This window comes from Jatropha curcas, chromosome 11, assembly GCF_041381405.1.
Source record: "Jatropha curcas cultivar XTBG-Jc1 chromosome 11, XTBG_Jcur_1.0, whole genome shotgun sequence".
In the NCBI taxonomy this organism is placed as follows: domain Eukaryota; kingdom Viridiplantae; phylum Streptophyta; class Magnoliopsida; order Malpighiales; family Euphorbiaceae; genus Jatropha; species Jatropha curcas.
The window spans coordinates 15,210,687-15,232,886 of NC_143161.1; the positions used below are offsets into that span (position 1 = coordinate 15,210,687).

The following is a 22,200-nucleotide window of genomic DNA, read 5'->3' on the forward strand; positions in this document are numbered from 1 at the left end:
ATCTTCAGAAAACACCTACTCTAGAAGGGCGGTTGTCCAAATAGTTAATTCAGATGTCCAGTGTAGATGCGAAGTTTATCACAAAGAAGACAGTCAAAGGTCGGGTTGTTGTAGAATTCCTGGATGAGAATCCCATCGCAGATGATGAACCATGGGAACTAGAATTTCCAGACGAACATTTGTTATGTGTTGAAAAAGGGGTCTAGAAACTATACTTTGACGGATTAGCCAATAGGAATGGAGCTGGAGCTGGTATTGTGATAGAAGCGCCCAATGGCAAGGTGACAACAATGTGCAAAAGGTTGTTGTTCCCAGTCACCAACAATATGGCAGAATACGAAGCATGTATTATGGGAATCGAGTCTCTTCTTGCAACAGGCGCTAAGGAGGTTGAGGTGAGAGGAGACTCATTGTTGGTTATTGTACATGCTAGTGAAAGATGGAAAGTTGAGGAAGATAGGCTGAAGCCCTATGTTGAATACTTGTTAAAGAAAGCAGCACTCTTTGACAAGATCACTTTTACTCACATAGGTAGAACTCATAACAGAATCCCAGATGCTTTGGCAAACCTAGCCTCAGCGTGGCAGGATTTGAGTAAGATCCCAAAGAAGCCATTTATCATTACCGCAGCAAATATGCCATACTATGAAGAACATTTTGTGAATCAGGTTGAGTCAGAGGAAGAACCTTAGTTTACGGATATTTTGCAGTACATGAAAGATGGAACCTTTTCTGATGATGCAACAAAAGAAGACCGATCGGTTCTAAGGAAAATGGCTTTGAAATATGTCCTAGCCGATGGTGAACTGTATAGGAAGGCCTGGAATGGAATGCTTCTAAGATGTGTAGGCAAGAAGGAAGGAGAAGAGATAATGAAGAAGATCCATGATGGAGTCTGTGGTACTCATTTGAGTGGCATGAGTTTGGCCAGAAAGATTATGAGGCAAGGCTACTTTTGGGTGCAGATGGAAGGTGACTGTGTCAGCTTTGTTCATCATTGCAAAGCCTGCCATTATAACGATAACAAAAATCATTTGCCTGCTGTTGAGCTCCATCCAACAACTCCTACTTGGCCTTTTTCAGCCTGGGGTATAGATGTTATTGGCAGGATCACGCCGCCAGCATCAAATGGTCATTAGTATATCTTAGTCGCTGTGGACTACTTTTCCAGATGGATTGAAGCTCAGTCCTACAAAACTTTGATTGCCAAACAGGTGGCTAGATTTATTGAGCAGAACATTTTATGTCGCTATGGTGTTCCTCATCACATAGTTACAGATAATGGTTCTCACTTCCAAGCAGACATCAGTCAGTTGTTATACAGATATAAGGTTGAGCATCACCATTCTTCTCCTTATCGGCCTCAAGCTAATGGTGCAGTGAAAGCCGCCAATAAAGAGATTAAGAGAATTCTGTCCAAAATGTGCGAGAAGTATAGAAGCTGGGCTGAGAAACTTCCTTTCACATTTGGGGCATCGAACTATCTCCAAATCAGTGAATCGAGCTTCTCCTTTCGAGCTTGTATATGGGATGGAGGCAGTGTTACCAGTAGAGCTCAAAAAGAAGTCTCTCAGGGTTCTTGTGGAAGCTGGTCTGACCGAAGAAGAGTGGGTCAAGAAAAGATATGAAGATCTGGCATTTTTAGATGGCAGAAGATTGAATGCCAGATTCCAGGTTCAGATGAGAAAGAGAAGGATTGCTTGTTTCTACAATAAGCGGGTACATCCAAGGGCTTTGAAAAATGGAGATTTAGTGTTGGTCAGATTGTTGGACCACGAAGCGCAGAGTCATCCTGGAGGGAAATTCAGACCTAAACTGGCATGGACAATTCAGAATTCAGAAGCTGTTGGCCAAGGCTGCCACTGAATTGGTCACTACGGAAGGGAAGCCTTTTAATCGGATCGTTAATCAAGACCAGATGAAAAGGTTCTATATCTGAGATGACGATTTCGATCATTAAAAAAAAAAATTTGAGATTAACGCATGGTGTTTAGTTTAAATGCAAAATCTATGCCATGCATTTGTGACATACTTGCGACTGGTTGCTCAATGCCATCAACCTGACTAGAAGGAGAATAGGCGAATGAGTAGTTAGAATGAACGACTATTGTATTAAAATAGTTTTTCTTTACTTCTGTATGATGTTGAAAGAATTAAGATCAATAAAGAGCTTGATTTTAGATTTTTCTTCCCTTTTGTTTCTGGGGTATGATTGTTGATTACAAGACCTTCCTCTCTGCTTATTTGCTCAGAATTTGCTCATTTATTTTGAAGATTTTTGGCTGTTGGTCTTGCCTGAGTGTTGGATTCTTTTGGACGGCGATCAGGAGGTCAAATGCTATTTTCTCGATGATTTCCTTGGAAGGATCGATAAAGAAAAACCATGAATAAAATCCCTAGCACTTAAATAGGTTCATGCATACATGAGGGAGTTGCATATTTTATCTCTTTCTGAATATTGCAGGTGATAATATGGTCACCCCATGTTTTTTTTTTTTTTCAAAAAATGTAAGTTTCCGTCCTTAGTTAAATAATCCACTTTAATGTGCTTTCATTTCTTAATCCAAGGGCAGGAGGCCCAAATGCTAATCCAGCAAATAATTTTGAAAGAAAAGATTTGTTGTTGTCTTTTGCTGTCTCTAAGTGCAGAAAACAGGAATCAATAAGAAGAGAACCGATGGAATTATTCATTGAAAAGAAAAAGAAAAAAGGATACAATGATTGGGAGTTCATAGCCCTCCGAAATACAGGAAATTGAATAAAAAGAAAAGCAGCAGCAGCAGTCATCACAGTGGTTGGATCATCAAACACCGACCCTTCCAAGACCCAATTTCATCACTGGGAATAAAACCAATCAGCATACTTGGGTGTCACGGTGTCATGCATCACCCCCTGACCCATGTACCAGGTATTCCGATTCCGCCAACGATCAGCTAGGTTGGTCAACAGACTCTGCATCATGGGACCGCTTTCGAACTAATGGACTCTAGGAACGTGCTGAACGCCACCATACTGGCGGTTGACTCTGTCTGGAAAGTACGCCATGGAGCGATCAAGACTGGCATATAGCACATAATTGAGGTTCATGCTCCTGGCAGTGACCAGTCCAATCCTCCACCAAGGGCAAGTCCACCGAATCATGGGGTTATCTCCAAAATCAAAGTGTCCTCGGGAGCGGGTGCGAAAATTGGCAGGACCATAAGTTGGGATTGAACGAGCTGGGACTAGAGGAATCATGCTCAGTTTATCTAAAGCCCAGGCTTGCAGTAACATCGGGCAACCCCGATGGTGAACGTTGAAGTTGGTGACCTGAAGGGCAATGTCCCTAACCCAGCACATGGTCTCTCCCATGATCATCATGAAGACGGTGCGATGATACACTTGCATGTCTCGGACGACGGTCAGTAGTCGGAAATCTCCAATTCCAAGTTGGCGATTTTTGATAGCATACATGTTCAGCAATCGGAAACAACAAGCCCGAACCCAAGAGGGGTTCGCATCCATGGACAGAACCCTATTCAGGAAAGGCTCTAAGGGAAGGCCTTGGTCCGGATCTATTCTACCAGGAAGGTAAACAGGACATAGAGCAGCAACCTCGGTCAGATCATATCTTGGGCTTGGGGGCAAAGCTGGAGTTTCATCCTGTTCAGGGTGGTGACCCATTATGGCGCACATCTCCTCGTAGGTCGGCGTCACTTCAGAATTGTCAAATCGAAAAATCATAGTATTGGGGTTGAAGTGCCTTACGAGCCAGGACAAGAAACCATGGTCAGGCTTCAAGTCTTTGAAGTATTTCAGCCAGGCTAGTTGATTCATGGGGTGGATCCCCCACAGGTTATCAGGAAGTGATTGAACAAAAGATGAGACTTGATTTCTGAAAGCCATGGAAGAAAAGGGTTGTTAAAACAGTTTGTTTCGAATGCAGTGGAATGAGAAGAGAATGAAGAATGGAACTCCTATTTATAGGAGGGGAAAGGCCTTACTGGGTTAAAAATGATGCTCATCACCAGCTGACTGGCATCTGCTTTCGGTGGTGATAGGGTGTGGATTCGCCATTACAAGGAATCAAATAGGAAAAAGTAGCGGTGGAAGCATCCGGAGATACAACAGATGGGCAATTGGCACCGAATAAAGCAGTAACTCTTATTTTGTATCAATTCTAGCTTTCATTTTATTGTCTTTTGTCAATTTTGGAATAAAGTAGATGGGCATTTATGCCCCCGTTAACAAGGTGGACCATTCTTGCAAGTGAGTGGGATGCCTCCTTTTTGTTTCTGTTGTTTTATTTTCTTTATGCAGGAATAAAGCAAAGTCTCAAAAAATATATATCATAAATAAAATCAAAATGCCTACAAATAAAATAAATGTGCAGAAACCAAAAGAAATGTAAATAATACTGTAATGTGCTCAAAGGAGCTACAAAATATCAAAAAAATCCAGTCAAAAATGAGGATGAGGCTAAGGTCGCCTCCGACTGGGACCAGCTGCTGCTTGCCTGACAGAAGATGATGGAGGTGGTGGAGCATCGTCAGACGAAGCTTCATCATCATCATCCTCCTCTTCATCTGAGAAGTCTAAGGGAATCCCCTCAACCTCCAGTCTGGTGTGAAGCCTGTCATTCTCCATCTAAAGACGAGAAACAGCAGTGGCCTGGCGGGTCTAATGTCTCCGTAGCCTGCCAATCTCTAACTCCTGTGAAATAAAAAAAAGGGAAGAAGGGTAAGAGAAGTACACAAAGCAAGAAAGCAAAGCAAAGAGTAAAAGAACCATACCATCTCGCGGTGCTCCGGGTACAGTCTGGCAATATAGGTTCGGGCAAAGCAGAACCTCTGATATAGCTCCTGATACCTTTGAGCAGGCACCTGCAAGTGAAGAAAGGCACTCAATGAAGAATTCTCCAGGTAAATAATTCTGACTTAGTAAATTCATTTTTATACTTACATGTGTGGCATGCTCAAGATCCAGCTGTAGCTGTGGCGGAACCTGCCTGATATCAGCAGGAATTTAGGCAATTTATAAAGAAAAAGGGTTAATGGGCCCAAGCCCGTCAAGAACCCATCAAAGCTCAAGTCAGCTTATTTAGGCAATTTGGAGTCGTTGTGTGGCTCGTCTACTTTAACAATTCCATCTACTCGCCACACAGGGGGCAAAATCATCAAATTTACCAAAATACACTCAGGTAAGTTTTCTTTCAACACCGCATCAGGAAGAGTATACCTGAAAATTTAGGACTAGAAAAATTTAACAAAATTTTTGCTAAAATTTTTGCAATGAATAAAAAAATAAATAATAATAAAAATAATAAAATAATAGATAAATAAATAAAAATAAGATTTTCAAGGTTTGCTTAAAAGATACTATTTTTGGTCTCGGGACGGAATTCCAGACTGGAGGCAAAAAAAAAAAATCTTTTGCCCTGATGCAAAATTTCAAATTTCAAAGTTTATGATTATTAATGCGTGGGGGCATGTGACGCTCCAACATCTAACAAAGGCGAGATCTGTTTGTACACAGAAATTGCTCTTTTCTCTTGAAAATATTTTCAGGCCAACCGGTGATGGTTTCTCGAAGCCGTTTGGTCCCACCAAGCAGTGATAGTGTATTACGAAGCTGTTTGGATCCTTTTCTCGATTAGTGATGATGCATTACGAAACTGATCGAGTCAATCCTTAATCGAGTCAGTGATAGTTTTTCGAAGTTGACTCTAATCCTGATTAGTGATGGTGTATTACGAAGCTGATCAGGACAATCTCAACACCAATTAGTGATGATGCATTACGAAACTGATTGGTCAATAGAACCTTTGCGGATCTAGTGCTGAGACGTCTATGGGTTTAGGCATCAACTTTTCAGCTGAATTGCTTGCTCCATCAACATTTCCTATTCCTAGTGTGGGAGTTTTCTCCATTATTGTGTCTAAGGGTGCTTGGGATGTTGAGAAGGGTGAGTTAAGTGACTGAACACTTTGAAGGTATTACGATTTCGCTTGTTCCACACTCACTGCACCAATTTGATAGTAGCAAAAATGTGATAATAGTCTGAACAATGGTCTCTTAATAATATAAGATAATCGAAAGTGACATTAGCCCTTTACTTAGATAACTGTCCTTTTATATACATGCTGAAAATATAAAATGAGGTACGTGATTACAGGAATACGAAATCCAGGTATTATCTCCTAAAATCTTGCCCATATCTCTCGTTTCTATTATGTGGAGTGATCCTCGACTATTGGTAAATCTATGTTTATCAACCCATATTCTCACACACACATATATAATAGATCATAATTTATAATAAAAAATAATATAAATTTATATATAAATTAAATTTATTATAAAAATGACTACAAATAAGATTGGAAAAAACTAGTTGATGGAAGAGTGGCTTAGATAGCGGCAAGTGAATTTCTTAGTAATTGCTACACTAGGGAAACGCAAAAGAAACATTGATTATTTACCAATTTACTGAATTATTTTTACCAAATAATATTGGTACAGTTCGGTAAATCGGTGATTATCGAAATTTATTTACCCTAACTATTCATAGGAGAGAGAGCAAATAGATGACCTTTGAAATCTGACACGTTGGCCCTCTAGAGAAGGTTAGAGAGGGTTCAAGAACTCAATACTGTTTGAAGACACATAGTTTATTTTCAGCTTGGTAAGTTGTATGATGTTACCTATTTTTATAATTTTAGGTGCACATTAGATTTTTTTTTTTTATTTTAAAAAAATGCAAGATGTCATAGGATTAAAGAAAAAATGTATGTGGTGAAACTATATATTACTGTGATGTTTAACTTGACATGAGTACGAGATTATGTTGGCTTTTGAGGAAACAATTGATGGAAGTAACGGTGGCATGGTTCTGAAACTGTCGATTTTGATTTCAAAATCAACGGTTCCAATTCCAAAATATATGAAATCAAAATCAAACCGAAACTACCGAAAACTGATAGTTCCAGTTACGGTTTGAAACCGAATAGTTATGGTTCCGATTCTGGTTCCTTTACGGCTCCAAAATCAATAATTTCGGCTGCTTCTCCGATTGATTTTTCGGCTAATCACATAATTATAAAATAAAAAATTAGTGAACATTTTTTTTTGAAATTTAAAATTTAAATATTTATGAAATAAATTTTAGAAAAAACTTTAAGAAAAAATTAATAAAAAGGCTTAACTTAATTTATTTGTTAAAAAAAAGGCTTGAACTTATTATTTTTAGAAAAATGCTTGAATTTATTTATTTTTTTAAAAAACGCTTGAACTTAATTTATATTTTTTAAATGAAAGGGATATTCACAGTAAATTCAAAAAATTAACTTTTCACAAAACTCTTAAAACTAACCATTATATAGTTGTTAAGAGAGTTAATTTGAAATTTTATAAAAATATTTGAAAAAAAAAATTGTTAAAAATGGGTGAAACCGCCGATTCGAATCATGAAAACAGCTGATTTTAACTAGTTGGAAAAATCGTCGGTTAACGTATCCTCAAAAGTTAAAATCGGAATTGAAACATAGACCCTAAGTTTCGATACCAATTTTAATCGGTTTCGATTTTTATCGGCTCGCCACCCACGATTTCAGTTTGAAAAACCGTGAAATGGGACCTCAGCATGGAAGAGTGGTTTGGGATAGCGGCCGCTGAATTTCTCAGCAATTGGTACCCTAGGAAAACGCGAAAGAAATTTTTGTTTTTTAATGTCCCACGCTGGTGTGTAATTCGCGCTGGTTCTTATTGATGGATAGATGTACACACAAAATACAAGGGCTAGCCCACAAGTACGCAAAGACTTGAATTTAAGCCTTTTCTCCTTCGTGATCGTTATCGATTTATCGCCATAGCCATGGCTGTGAAACCCGGTAATGAAGACCTATCACCTGCTTTTATAGAAACAGTAGAGGAAATTATGGAACTCTACAGATCATTGCCAGCACGACCCTCCATTGAAGAAGTTGAAGCAGCCAAGGGTGTGATTGAGACTGTAAATAGTGAAGAGAAAGAAAATCTTGAAAAAATCTCAAAGCAAGTGTGTCCTCAGGACGTTCCTATGGAGCTCTTTTCTGTTTGGCAAATGATGAAGAAGACTAAGGTTTTGTTTGACAGCCATGAGCAGAAGAAAGAGGCTCTTCACTTAATTGAAGTTGACAAGATTTTTGTTACCTTTGATGCTTTAATACAAAAAGCTTCCTTTTTGGTTTCTGGTGATACCCAAAGGGATAAAATGGTTGATTCTAATGATGCAGTTGAGAAAATTGGCAGAGAAAGTCTGGTTCATCAAGAGGAAAGTTTAATCAATAGAAGAGAAGATGAAGAATTGGAGAAAAATGGGTTCAAGGGTTTGGTGAAGAATTCTTCTACTAAGGGAGTTCTGTGTTCAGGTAAAACTTAGATTAATTATGTTAATTGAAGATTATTATTTATCCATATCTGGGTAATTTGAGATTTAAAGGTCAATAATGATTCTAGTTAGTTTACTACTTTAATTAATCCCTGTAATTGAAAATTGATGATTTTATTTTACTTTGTTTTGATTACTCAAAGGCTATACAAATAGAATAGGGAGACGAAGAACATAGACTTTGGATTATTTACATCTTTTGAATTGCATCTCTCTTTAATTATCTGATACGAGATGGATAATTTTCTTTGAATTGAATTTTGTTCCATTTGTTGCCTTCTTGTTATTTTTCCATTGGACAGAAAAAAACTGGAAGGTTTTTCTCTTTTTTGAGTTCCTTATCATTGTGTGGTGAATTGACATCTCTCTTTTTTGGGGATAATTTTTTTATGTTCCTTAAACATTTGTGTGATTTCGCTGTACTTGTAGGTGAAAGTGAACCTGAAAAATTGACTATAGGTGACAATGAACTTGAGAAATTGAGTCTAATGAAAGTAGCAGCTGTTATAGAAAACTCTGCAAAAAATGAAGCTATTGTTCTGGATCTAAAAGGAAAGTTGATGGATCAAATTGAGTGGCTTCCTCTATCACTTGGGAAATTGTCACTTGTTACTGAATTGAACTTATCTGAAAACCGACTCATGGCGCTTCCAACCACTATCGGTAGCCTTAAAGCCTTAACGAAGCTTGCTATTCACTCAAACCAGCTAATAAACCTTCCTGATACATTTGGGGATCTAATCAATCTGACCGATCTTGATCTCCATGCCAATAGGTTAAAATCACTTCCTTCTTCCTTTGGGAATTTGAAGAACCTTTTAACTCTTGATTTGAGCTCAAATCAGTTTTCTCTGTTGCCAGAGACTATTGGAGATATGACTAGATTAAAGATATTGAATGTAGAAACAAATGAACTAGAGGAGATTCCTTACACGATTGGGAACTGCTTATCAATAATGGAGCTGAAATTAGATTTCAATCAGCTTAAAGCACTACCAGAGGCGATAGGAAAACTGGAAAGCTTGGAGATTCTTACTTTGCACTATAACAGAATAAGAAGGTTACCAACGACTATGGGAAATCTTTCCAATTTGAGGGAACTTGATGTTAGCTTCAATGAGCTTGAAGCTATACCTGAAAACCTGTGTTTTGCAGTAAGTCTCAGGAAGTTAAATGTGGGGAAGAACTTTGCAGACTTGAGAGACTTACCGCAATCCATTGGCAATCTTGAAATGCTTGAAGAGCTGGATATAAGTGATGATCAAATAAGAGTGTTACCAGATTCTTTCAGGTGCTTGTCAAAATTGAGAGTTTTTCGGGCAGATGAAACTCCTTTGGAAGTTCCACCAAGACAAGTAACAAAACTGGGTGCTCAGGTAATGTCTGTTTCTATCTTTGGGTTGGTTTGTTGATCTTGCATCTTTCCTAATTTGGACTGACCCTTCTTTGATATAAATGAAACTGAATCTTATAATTGATTTACAAGTTGTAGAATGTGGTTTTGTTGAATTCTGTGATTATACTCATAAGAAGGCCGAATTCGGAAGTTTAGGGGTATAATAAGTCCTATACAAGGGTGACCTTGCATATTTGGACGTATAAGAATGAAACGAACATTTTCATTCTTATCAAACATGAAAACATTTTCATTTATAGCAAATAGAGCCTAAATTGTTTGGAATTTATTTATCAGGCTGTTGTTCAGTTTATGGCCGACCTTGTTGCTAAGAGAGAGGTCAAATTCCAACCATCGAAGAAGAAGAAGGGTTTTTGGTACAGAGTCTGCTTAATCTTTTGGCCTTTCCAGAGGAATACCCAGTAATTTTTATTCATGTCAAGCTTCATGTGCATAAGTTGAAATGTTTGTAAATAACTTGTTATATTATTCTAAGCTTTTTGTACATATTACTCCTTGAGACAACTTGATTTTTATTTTCTGGTTTTCTGAGTTCAAATGTAATGAGAAATATTGTGATACACACTTTATTTTTTATATAAAATGTTATCATTTCATACACGCTTATTTCTATGCGCTTGGTCGTTATTTTTGTTTTTATTTTAAATATTACTAAAAAATGCATTTATATGATATTTTAAAAGAGAGAACAGATTTTCACTCAAAAAAGTGGTTTTTTTGTTATTCGTTACCTCATTTTTCAAAAACACAGAAAAAAAAAAAAAAAAAAGAAGAAGAGAGAGAGAGTCTTAGTAACAGAAGTAAAAGATCAAAAACAAAAGTAATATCAAATGTCCTTTTAACTTGCAATTGGTTTTGCTATGGACTTTGTTGATTAATGTTTATGGATTAAAATCAAATATTGTGTAGCTTTCCATCAATCAGTTGTTAGCAAACCTTTTTCTCTTGGAAAAAAAAGAAACAGTAGTTATCAGCGGACTTTTAGCGTGAACTGTTATTTATTGTCATTTGTCAGCAATAATAAATTCAGGTATGATAAGGTTGCCGTGAAACTTTATCCAAATTAGTCTAGTTAGAGGGGAGTCAACAATTCGGGGATGGAAGCAGCGCGGACATCCGTATACTGTCTGTATCTGTATTTTATTTAAAATTTTATTACATATATTTATTTTAAATTCATTTAAATATTTATTTAAGTATTTATATACGAATCTGTTTAAAATTTTACTATTCGTATTCATCCCAAACCTCCCTTAAACAGTTTAGTATATAGGAAATTTTGAACTATTGAAACTTTAAACTTTTTTACATTGTATTTTTTACTAATAACATTGTATTTTTTAATAATATATAGATATATACTCATGAGTATATTGAAATTTTTTACATTTTATTTTTATTATAGCGAGTAATAGGTAGTGGGTATTTTGAATCTATACTCGTATTCTGTTGTGGATAATAATCTCACTATCTGTATCCATTTCAAACCCATTTATAACTATCCGTAGTCTCATTAAACGTATCGAAATCGAATCGGTATTCTAAAATAAGCGTCTTCCTTCCATTCCTAGTCAACATCTTTATCATGTTTCTATATATATATATATATATTATAGGCTGCGTTTACTCCTATAAAATAAACATAGTTGTTGTCATATATTATTATTGTTATATATATAACTGTGACAACGATATTGAGTCCTTGAAAATTATGCCCAATTTTGTATATTATCATTTTGGACAAACTCCTCTTTTCAATTTAGGGAAAATGAATATATAATATGATAATTGTATATCAGGAGGCTGAATATTCCAAAAAGTTCTGGACAAACCAAGCAAGTGTTCCCAAAATCACTATCGGTCTCCGTAGCACCTACATTTGAGCCAACAAAGCATTAGAAAGGCACAGCATCTATGTATCTATATATATTTTTTTAATATTTATTTATTTATTTATTTATAATATCTATATACATTTTCTCCTTTCAGCTTTTTATTTTTCTTTTTTTAGAAATTTTATTGGATGTTGAATATATTTTCAAAATTTTAAATATATATATATATATATATATATATATATATATATATATATATATATATATAATTATGAGTTTGAAATTTTTAGATAATTCCAACTTTAAAATCTTTTTAATTTTTCTTATCCATCTCTCTCTATGTAAATATTCTATCTTTATTTTTTCATTAATAGTTGGTCTCTTCAAAACTTGCGATAGTAGCCTCTGTCTCTCTCTCTTTTTTTTTTTTTTTTTTTTTTCATGTAGAGTTTGTATTTTTTTTTAATGTATTTTTAGATTTTTGCATGTATAAGCATTATTTAATTCATTACAACCAATAATGGTTTGTTGGTGTTAGGAGGGAACTATCGATACTTCAACAAAGAAATGCACAGGTCATGTATTTTGGTGGTCATTTATTTTTCTTTATTATTTGATTTCCTCTTTGTCTCACTGTTGAGTTGCTTGGATTTGGTTTTTATTTTTTATTTTTTATTTTTTATTTTTATGTTATAGCTTCATCCTTCACGCAGAAGTATGTTTGATGACCTAATTTTCTTTTAGTTTTATTTATTTAAATGTTTTTCCTCTATATTTAGCTCTCTTCCTCGTCCCTATATTTAGAAAATACTTTCATGTTCCTCATATTTAAAAAATTTTTATTTGTATGTTGCTAATTACAGATGGTTTGAGAGGTTAAGATCTAAAACTTGCTACATCTTCAGGAGTTCTTCATTTAAATGCGCACAAAGACAACAACTAATTGAATAATATACAATTACTAGATAAATATATTTGCTACCAATGTGTTTTTTAAATAAATATACAAGCATGTAGATAATTAGGACTCTAATTTGAAAATTTGAATGTAATCTTATTCAGATCTGTCTATTTCAACTAGCTTAATATCACAGCGGCTTCTCTAAATTGCTTTTTTGAAATAGTGAAAAAAAAAAAAACAAAACAATGAAAAATATAGAATAATATATTTAAATTTTTAGCAATTTTCTATAATGAACTAATAACAAAATTATCTTTTTTATTAGTAACATAATTTTTAAAATTATATATTAATACTTACGTTGTTTTGAAACTTTTAAATTTTTTTTTTTTTAGCAAAGAAAAAATTTTCAATCAATTGAAGTAAAAGCAATTGCATTTTAGGCATAAAATTAAATTTGCAATTTTTGTAATTTCGTGAGTAACGGTAGTCTTTTTTGTCAGTGAATTTATTTTTTCTCTTTTTCAAATATCATTTCTTTTGTTTTTTTTTTCTTTATAAACTTTATTAATTAAAAAGGAGAAATATATTTTATATGATTAAGTTTCAAATAAAAAATATATATATTAATTATTAATATTATTACTAAAAAAAATAATAATATTATTTAAACAATATATTTATAACCGCCGCGAAGCAGGTATACGACTAGTAATTTATAAAGTCGAAGGAAAAATTCTTCACTTGGGACTCTATTCATTCAGCACTTCAGTTTGTATTTTTAAGAATTTTTAATTTTTAATTTTTTTCTTTATTTTTTTATTGGATGGTTAAATATTTTTTAATTTATAATTAATGTTTACTAATCATAACAATAAACTTTGAAATTTAAACTAATTGACTTAACTAATCTAATATATTTAGTTTTTTATTATTATTTTTAAATATTTTAAAGATAATTAGATGAAAATATTTAATTTTCAAATTTATTGAAAAATTTCAAATTGTTTTATTTAATTACTCCCTATGTCCTAAAAAGATAGTTCATCTTTTCTTTTTGATTTATCTAAAATATAATCCACTTTTCCTTTTTGCATTATAGTTAATCCTTAAATTATCTACTATATCTTTATTAAATTTTATCTTATTTTCAATAATTTTATTAATTTTTAATTATTATTTCAATATAATAATTACCCTATGTGTTATTTAAAATGAGCATAATGAGAAAGTTATATAAATATAATTTTCCTTAACTATATTTTTTAATTTGTGTGAAAATAAAAAATAGACTATATTTTGAGACGGGAGTATATTATTTATTTTTACATTCTTAGGCATAGCTCGGTTGTTCCCACTATAAGATCCAATGACAAGGTTATAAATTCTTCGACTCAAAAAAAAAAAAAAAAAAAAAAAAAAAGCAGTTTTGAGGCTCTCTTTTAAGAGGAAATCATGCGATGAAGAAGAAACAAGTGAATGCTGTAAAGTAGTTAAATATTTTTAAATTTACGTTTCCACAATTTCCCACAAATTCCATTCAGCATATGATATTTTAATTTTACGTGGTTATGAACATCGTATGCTTTTGTAACACTTAATCAATAAATTATTGATATATATATATGCAAGTGCATCAAAAAGATTCTTATATCCGAAAATTATTCAATGATTATACTCTTTAATGTTTAGAGGAAATCATGCGATGAAGGATGATGATGTAGAACTCTTTATTTATTTATTTTAGTTTATGGTGTCAGGATAGAAATGGTAATTCCATAGGGAGAAAATTCCTATAGAAAATGTATGATTTGCAGGATCGATTTATAAAATTCAGAAGTTTTCAATTTAAATTTAGATTTAAGAATTTAAAATATTATTTTATTGTAAAAACTAAAATTTTAACGATAAATATTGTTGGCCCAACTTGCGCCTGGCACAGCCACAGTGCATTTGGACCGAAGGACAATTACGCCCCATGAGAAATTAATGCATAATGTCAAAAAAAAAAAAAAAAGAAATTAATGCATCGTGCGCTTAAAAGACGGTGATGTCCCTGCGAGAAATTGAAGGGATTCTACTGGTGATGTGATGGAAAAAAGCGCTTTACTTTTGCAGGGGAAACAAATGGACATTGGGCCCGTAAATATGAGGGTATAGATAAGTATTTGATGGTGGGAAAGTACTTCTATTTGCTCGTAAGGACAATTGTATGGGTTAAATTATTTGTGTTTGCTAAGAAGGACATACGCGTATGTCCTCATTAGCAAATATCAGGTAAAACCACTTGCTCCTTCAAATGGTCGTTGAAGTTTAGGAGAAGCGTTCGTTGGCCTATGAACCGAGAGGGAAAAAAGGTCAAAGTTTGAAGTTTGAAGTGTTGTATAATTAATGGAGGGTAATCGGAGAAAAGGAGAAGAATGGCGCGTTGGCGGGCTTCTCTTACCAGGTAAACTTTGGTTTCAGTAATTATGTTCAAAATGATTTGGGGTTAGGGATTGTAAGATGATGCAGTTGTGTTAATGGTCTTGTACCATTTGGGGATGTAAACAGATTGGAGGTAGCATGAGTAGTTTTTTAATTTCTTACTAAAACGCCTATAGTTTTCTAGTTACGAAATAATATAAGCGAGGTTGAAGTGTATAATAGTGAATATAGGCAGTAATCGCCGACCGAATCCATTAGCGCCTGTAATAGTAGTGGTGTGAATTTTCTAATGGTAGGAAAAATGTTGAGAATCTACAAAAATTGAGTACAAGGAAAAGTGAGTTGGCCGAGGGGGTGGAGTATGATTGGGTTGTGGATAAATGATATGCTTTTTTGGATATTCAATATAATTATGATTACAATCGCATGCAGGGCGGGGGTTAGTAGAGTCTGTGCAGATTGTTAGCCTGAAAACAAAAGAAAAAAAAAATATAAAATTTAGTTTTGCTCAATCCCACATCGGGGAGAAGAGCATTTGAGGGTGGTGAATTGGCTATAAAAAGAAGCCAAGGTTTATATTTCTAAATACACCAAAAATACTTGAATGTGTTTTATATTAGGGATTTAAAGCAAGTCTTTTGGAATCCTTTAGAATATAAAATATTTGGGGTGTTTTGAGGGTGTCGAGTAGAAAAATATTTTGTAATTGTGGTTGTAACAATTTGCCGCATAGTGAATATTTTTTTTATTGTCGTTTGGCAACGACCGTGGTTTTTCTCCACTTGGGGAGTTTTCCACGTTAAACTATCGTGTTATTTATTCTCTTTAATTTCTCAGTCATTATTTTATTTTCTCATTTGTTCCTGCTTGAAGTCGGTCCGAAGGGCGGGGAAAATAGCGATTTTTCCAACAAGTGGTATCAGAGCCTAGTTGTTAGGCGGAGCTTTTAGTGTTAAAATAATTTCTTGTAATTTAAATTATAAGTTGCACTGTGGTTGCGGCTTAGTCTGATCTTCCACATTAGAAATACTGTTGTTAGAAATTATTTTATTTTAAAAGCAGGTGGAGTTTTTTGGAAGTCTTGAAGAGGGTGGAGCTTTGCTTTGGTGTGCTTGAGTACCGGTGGTGAAGGTCCTGACGATAATTATTGAAGTTATTCTAGTACGAAAGTTCTATTAATATACCATGCAGCTAACTTCTTTCTAGAAGGCCGGATTTTAAGTGGGATCACTTGTGACCCCTCCGCCCAACTGGGATTTTATGTGGAATGGTAATACTGTCTAGGAGATCATTGTGGTCTTTCCTGTGTATTGCCGAATTGGTTTACTTCACTAATTATTGGGTTCACTGTTATAAGCACAAGTAAGCATGTCGGCTATGAGATGTGAGATTGAGAAATTTGACGAGAGAATGAATTTTGCACTTGGCAAGTGCAAGTCAAAGACGTATTGATTCAGTCTGGACTACATAAGGTTTTGCAGGATAAACCAGTCAGCGGAAAGAATTCAGGAAAAGAAAGTGGCAGTGGAGACTTAGAAAAATCCAAGATTAGCGATGAAGAATGGGAGGAGCTGAATATCAAAGCGGCAAGTCAAATTCGCATGTGTCTAGCAAAAAATGTTCTTGCTAATGTGCTTGGATTGTCCATGACAAAGGAGTTATGGGAGAAACTGGAAGAATTGTACCAGGGAAAAAATATATCCAACAGGTTATATTTAAAGGAGCAATTTCATACGTTGAAAATGGCGGAAGGTACAAAGTTGTCAGATCACCTGCGTGTTCTTAATGGCATCGTCTCTGAATTAGAAACTCTTAGAGTGCAAACCGAAGATGAAGATAAAGCTCTTCGACTCATCCTGTCACTTTCTTCAACATATGAGCACATGAAACCTGTTCTGAAATATGGTAATAAGGAAGTGGTGTATGCGGATGTGGTTAGTAAGCTCATTACTGAGGAGAGAAGACTGAATGAAATGAAAAATAAATCGTATGAGGATTCAGCTTTATTTGTCGGTACTAGGAAAAAGAATAAAAGCTCCGGAAAGAGGAAGGTTGTTTGCTGGGGTTGTGGTCAAACTGGACACATGAAGAAGAATTGCCCGAACGGTGGAGCTGATTCGGCTAGCTAGAAGCTCTAACGTTGTTGCTGCCAATGTGATCTCCTATGGCGAAGGAGATGATGTGTTCTCTCTGTAATTGAGAGATGTGTGTCCTCATGGCATGATTGCTACCCGTTGTGATGCCATGGAAGAGGACAGATTATTGGTAGTTGGTCCACGGAAATGCGCATGGCATTGGTTGACAGTTGATGCAAAGTGTGTGGTGGAAAAAATATGTTGATGGCTAATGAACTCTCGGAAAAGTCAATAGGAGGGTTGCACCATAAACTATTAGCGAGATTCGATATGGCCGATGGAAAATTCTTGGAGTCGATAAAGTGGTTCCAAGTGGCGATACTCTTTTATGGTGGAGTATGATAATTCTTGACGATAAGAATTATGATTGTCGGTAGCAGACAATGTTGTGTTTTTTTTTTTAATTTTATTTTCAAGGTGGAGATTGTTAGCCTCCTTTGTTGAAAACAAAAGAAAAAAAATATATAAAATTTAGTTTTGCTCAATCCCACATCAGGGAGAAGAGCATTTGGGGGTGGTGAATTGGCTATAAAAAGAAGCCAAGGTTTAGATTTCTAAACACACACAAAACACTTGAATATGTTTTATATTAGGGATTTAAAGCAAGTCTTTTGGAGTCCCTTGGAGTATAAAATATTTGGAGTGTTTTGAGGATGTCGGGTAGAAAAATATTTTGTAATTGTGGTTGTAATAATTTGCCGCATAGTGAATATTTTTCTTGATTGTCGTTTGGCAACGATTGTGGTTTTTCTCCACTTGGGGAGTTTTCCATGTTAAACTATCGTATTATTTATTCTCTTTAATTTCTCAGTCATTATTTTATTTTCTCATTTGTTCCTGCTTGAAGCCGGTCCGAAGGGCGAAAAAATAGCGATTTTCCCGACACAGATGGGAACAAAAGCATGGATATCCTCACAGTAAAATTAAGCAGGAGAGTTGATGAAAATGTTGGAAGTAATGTTGAAAAGGAAATGCTATTGGCTCTACGATAAATTCAACACAGAGAAAGTTTATCGGGAGTTACCAAGAGGGGTAACGGTACGAATTTTGCCAAACCACTTCTAATGGGTTTCTGGGATCCCATCAGGAGGAGATACACCTGGTCGTCCTCGGCAAACGAAGGTCTGCCAAGAACTAGTAAAGCGGGTAATTGTAATTTTGATATTCAGAAATCACCTATGTTCTATTCATTCACAATGACTAAAGTATGTTGTAATTTTGATATTTAGAAATAACTAGTGTTCTATTCATTCACAATGACTAAAGTCGGGAAATCGTTGTCGTTAGGCCTGTGATGAGAACATATCGTAACCTTGATATTTTGTGCCCAATTTATACGTGGATTGATTGTTTTTTATGTTATGCCTCATTTCAAAGGCTCAAAGCCTTTGAAATGGATATATATAGTTTGATACTGGTGCTTCTGGCTGTCTTGAAGCTCAGCTCGTGTAGTCCGAAATTATAAGTGCAACGAAAACAAAATATAAGTTTAGGGGGTTCACGTGTTGAAATGGGGATTCATTGACATATGAATCGAATAGTCAGTTGGTATGCAATGGATAGTTACCCTTATTTCCGACGTGAATTCAATTCAACAAAAACTTGATAAAATAATGAATTGGCGACATGGTTGGCAAGTGGTTGAAAACGAAGGCAGTGCTCCCACTAAGTAAGTGGCAGCCGCGATTAAATGGATGACATATTCAAGGTAGGGTAAATTTGTAAGTCTTCCGGCGAAGCATAAACCACAAACCAATAAACTACCAATTACGCCCGCACAAGTACTTGAGCGACAAACAACCTAACCATACGAACACACACTTGAGTATATAATGAAGTTTCAAAACTCTAAGGGTGTCTCTTCCTATCAACTTAATCTCCTCAGACTCCTTCACAAAAGCAGAAAATGCAGAACATTGACATTCTACTCTATCTGCAGCTCCGTGGACCTCATGACATCACACGATGAGGTCGGTCGACCACGTTTCTGTAGTATATTTATGGATGTCCTCCACAGCATTGATAAACGTCGTGATCTAACCACTGGGTTCGTCATATTTGTGACCAGCAAATTTCATCCGCCGAACTTGATCAATTCTGGTTCAGTTCTTGTGGTGGAAAACTTCATCATGCCAAATGACAAAATCGCAGAAATCATCCTGCAATTAACAAGTGGACAATAAAAATTTATAAATAAAATTCTGAATTAATGGTCCTATAAACTGCACGTTGATAAATGAATGACAGGGTGGACGCGAAGCTACAAGGCAGCTCACCTCTGTCTCTGCGCATCTGTGCAATATACGACCCATGAAATTTGGATGCTTGGAAATAAATGGAACACAAGGGCGGCCACACAAACAGAGAATGACTGAATGCATCCGGTCATCCTTGCTGATCGAGTAATTTATTTCTGATCCAGGATTGGAATCCATGTTTGAGTTCTAGAGAGACGATCAATAAAGGGCAAGATGGACATTGTTACTATTAGACTCTTGGATCGTATGCATTATATAAGAGGTTAAGATAGTTTAGGGCAGGGTATATTATTTTACAAAGATTTGAAATTCAAAACAGACCCCTCATGTGAGACATGGGTTGCATTGGCACGATTTATGAAAAGGGTTCCTTGCCCTGTGAGCATCACTAAGCGGGAAGCATTGCCCAATCCATAAATGTCCTCTGTATGTTTTTTTGTGTGAAATCTAATGTGGATGTTGTGTTAGGCCAGCGTGAAATATAACGGGCCTCAGTTGGCGCCCAATTTGCCAAGTATTTCATAGCGGCTCTATATACATCACACGTTGTTGGACGACTATGGTTGAAATACATGGTGCTAACAGGTAATGATTGCATGTAAATGTACAATGATGTTGTGTTAATTGATATTCTATTCGTGTTATTGTGGAACTTGCGATCACAAAATAGTTTAGGTAAATGAGCATGTGTATTTCAATGTAGAATAAATAAGCATATGTTTTCCCGCATCAATTAGTAAAGACATGTAACAAGGGCTACTCTGATATGAGGCAACAAATGTAGGAAATAGCATGGTTGACCATTCTTTGTCTACAGACAGAAGTAACTACCATAAATTGTAAGTTAAATAAATTGGTAAGTATATCAACTCTGTGCCATTAATATATGTTAGTTGATACAGCAGCATGAAAAGAACATTATGTCCAAAACATGCCAGTTAAAGAATGTGCTGGGCTTTGCCCACTAACAGCGGCAGCATCTGCGGAGTGAGTTACTTTAATAGTTGAACATTACAAAGCCCAAACAGACAATTACAAAGCCCAAAAATGGCCCTTTGCTCGTACTTGCGCGTCAAACTTTTTCAGACTATTGTTCACCTGTTATCTCCACATGCCTTACATCGCTCCGATGCACGTCATTTTGGTTCCATTACACAGACCATTCGACGCATCCAAATTTCTCAGTAGTATTATTGGATAATTGACTTTTAGTTCTAGCTTGTGCGAAGGCAATCCATTTAGCAGTAGAGTATTTAGAAATTCCTCTTGATTCTTGGCAGCAAACTGTAATTTATAAAATTCAATAAGACATTACCAAATTGAAAAGGAATAGATAGTCATTCGTTTCATGATTTTTTTTTTTTTACAAATTATAAGAATATCGAACAATGAACCAAATTGACTGTTCAATGGCTAGTATTTCAAACTAAGACCAACCTAAATACAAACAAGAACATGAAGGACATAAGGCAGTAAAATGTGTCGATCTTTGAAAAAAAAAATTTTATAGCTTAATACAAAAGTCATGGTGCTATAAAAAACTATGTACTTATGCACTATATGTATCAATTTAATACATGATTAATAAATCAATGGCCTAATGCATTTAAGGTGTGGATTTTAAGATCAAGCACCTAACAGTAGGTGGGAGGAGAGGAGAGTGAAGCGAATTATTAATCATTTATTAATCATTTCACAAGCAATAGATAGTTATTTCGATTAAGTCTTGTCAATTTAATGCATGATTAATAAATCAATTTATGCAATAGGACTATATTTATTGAAAGAAGAAGACATGATTGAAAATTCAATAATTTCAAAATAGTAAAAGCTTGATATAATAATTATTAATAATCAAAAGCAATTAAAACCATTGTTTTGAAAACTAGACCAAATTGGCCAGTTCGATCGGTTTAACTGAAAACCAGATTGTGGTTCGTTCCGGATTGCATAAAAAAACTGGCAGTCTTAAAAATTGGCTTGAATCTGTAAAAACCGGATGTAAACTGGCTAAAAACCGGATGTAAACTGGCTAAAAACCGGTGAACATGACCCGTTAAAAACCAGTTCGGTTCAGATTGTGGGTTTTCTAAATAATGTGGCTTTCTAAAATTTGGGCCCGTGACCTCTTTATTTTTAAACTCAAAATTCTAATATGTTAATTAAAACAATTACTCAATTGACAACACAAGTTGCGTATGTGGGAAGAGCTCTCGGGTTTGATCCCCACTAAACACACCTGTAGGAAGGGGCGAAGAGCCTTAACTATGACTAAGTCCCGAGCCGGATTTAATCGGACCTTGGTAATAGGGTTCGAATGTCGGTGGTTTGTACAATAAAAGACAATTAAATTGTCTAACCTTAAAGCCAGATGTGAAAAATAATAATATATTTTATTATAATTAATTAATTTTTTAATATTAAATTTAGTCGTATGTTATCCTTTTTGTTTAAAAATTATTTTTTGTTTGGGAAACCAAATTTGAGACTGTTTTTTATTTGATATCAAAGTCCTTTTTGTAACCTATATTTTCAATTTTATTTAACAAATATATTTAAAAATATTTTATATAAAAATCCTATTAAACCATATTGAACTCAGTCTAACTCTCCAGTTGAGTGAACCCCTACCTTCACCAGTCCACTGACAGCTCCGATTCTCAAAACACTGATTATATATATATATATATATATATATAATAAGCGTGTTTTATAGACTTTGAAAATACATATAAAATAAGCGTGTTTTATGACTAAAGACCTATGACTATAGACTTTGAAAATAAAATGATAAAGACTTGAAGACTTTAAAAAACAAAGA

The 22,200-nt window shown here is 34.9% G+C and overlaps 1 protein-coding gene and 1 long non-coding RNA gene across 2 annotated transcripts; both read left to right on the plus strand.

Annotated features, from left to right (window-relative positions):
* The first annotated feature begins 7,575 nt into the window (after nucleotides 1-7,575).
* Nucleotides 7,576-10,423, plus strand: LOC149492623 (plant intracellular Ras-group-related LRR protein 5-like). Its single transcript, XM_089715830.1, has 3 exons — nucleotides 7,576-8,386; nucleotides 8,836-9,782; nucleotides 10,100-10,423. Exons 1-3 carry the CDS (start codon nucleotides 7,852-7,854, stop codon nucleotides 10,226-10,228), a joined length of 1,611 nt encoding a protein of 536 aa, XP_089571956.1. The 5' UTR covers nucleotides 7,576-7,851; the 3' UTR covers nucleotides 10,229-10,423.
* A 4,318-nt stretch (nucleotides 10,424-14,741) lies between these two features.
* Nucleotides 14,742-18,478, plus strand: LOC110010749 (uncharacterized). The gene is made up of 2 exons (XR_002285761.3): nucleotides 14,742-15,008; nucleotides 17,969-18,478. It is a non-coding gene; the product is annotated as an uncharacterized LOC110010749 (long non-coding RNA).
* Nucleotides 18,479-22,200: the final 3,722 nt, after the last annotated feature.

Coding starts and splice junctions, on each gene's coding strand:
- LOC149492623 (XM_089715830.1), top strand. CDS start 7,852: ATGGCTGTGAAACCCGGTAATGAAGACCTATCACCTGCTTTTATAGAA. Junction 8,387..8,835: donor TAAGGGAGTTCTGTGTTCAG/GTAAAACTTAGA, acceptor CTGTACTTGTAG/GTGAAAGTGAACCTGAAAAA. Junction 9,783..10,099: donor TAACAAAACTGGGTGCTCAG/GTAATGTCTGTT, acceptor TTTATTTATCAG/GCTGTTGTTCAGTTTATGGC.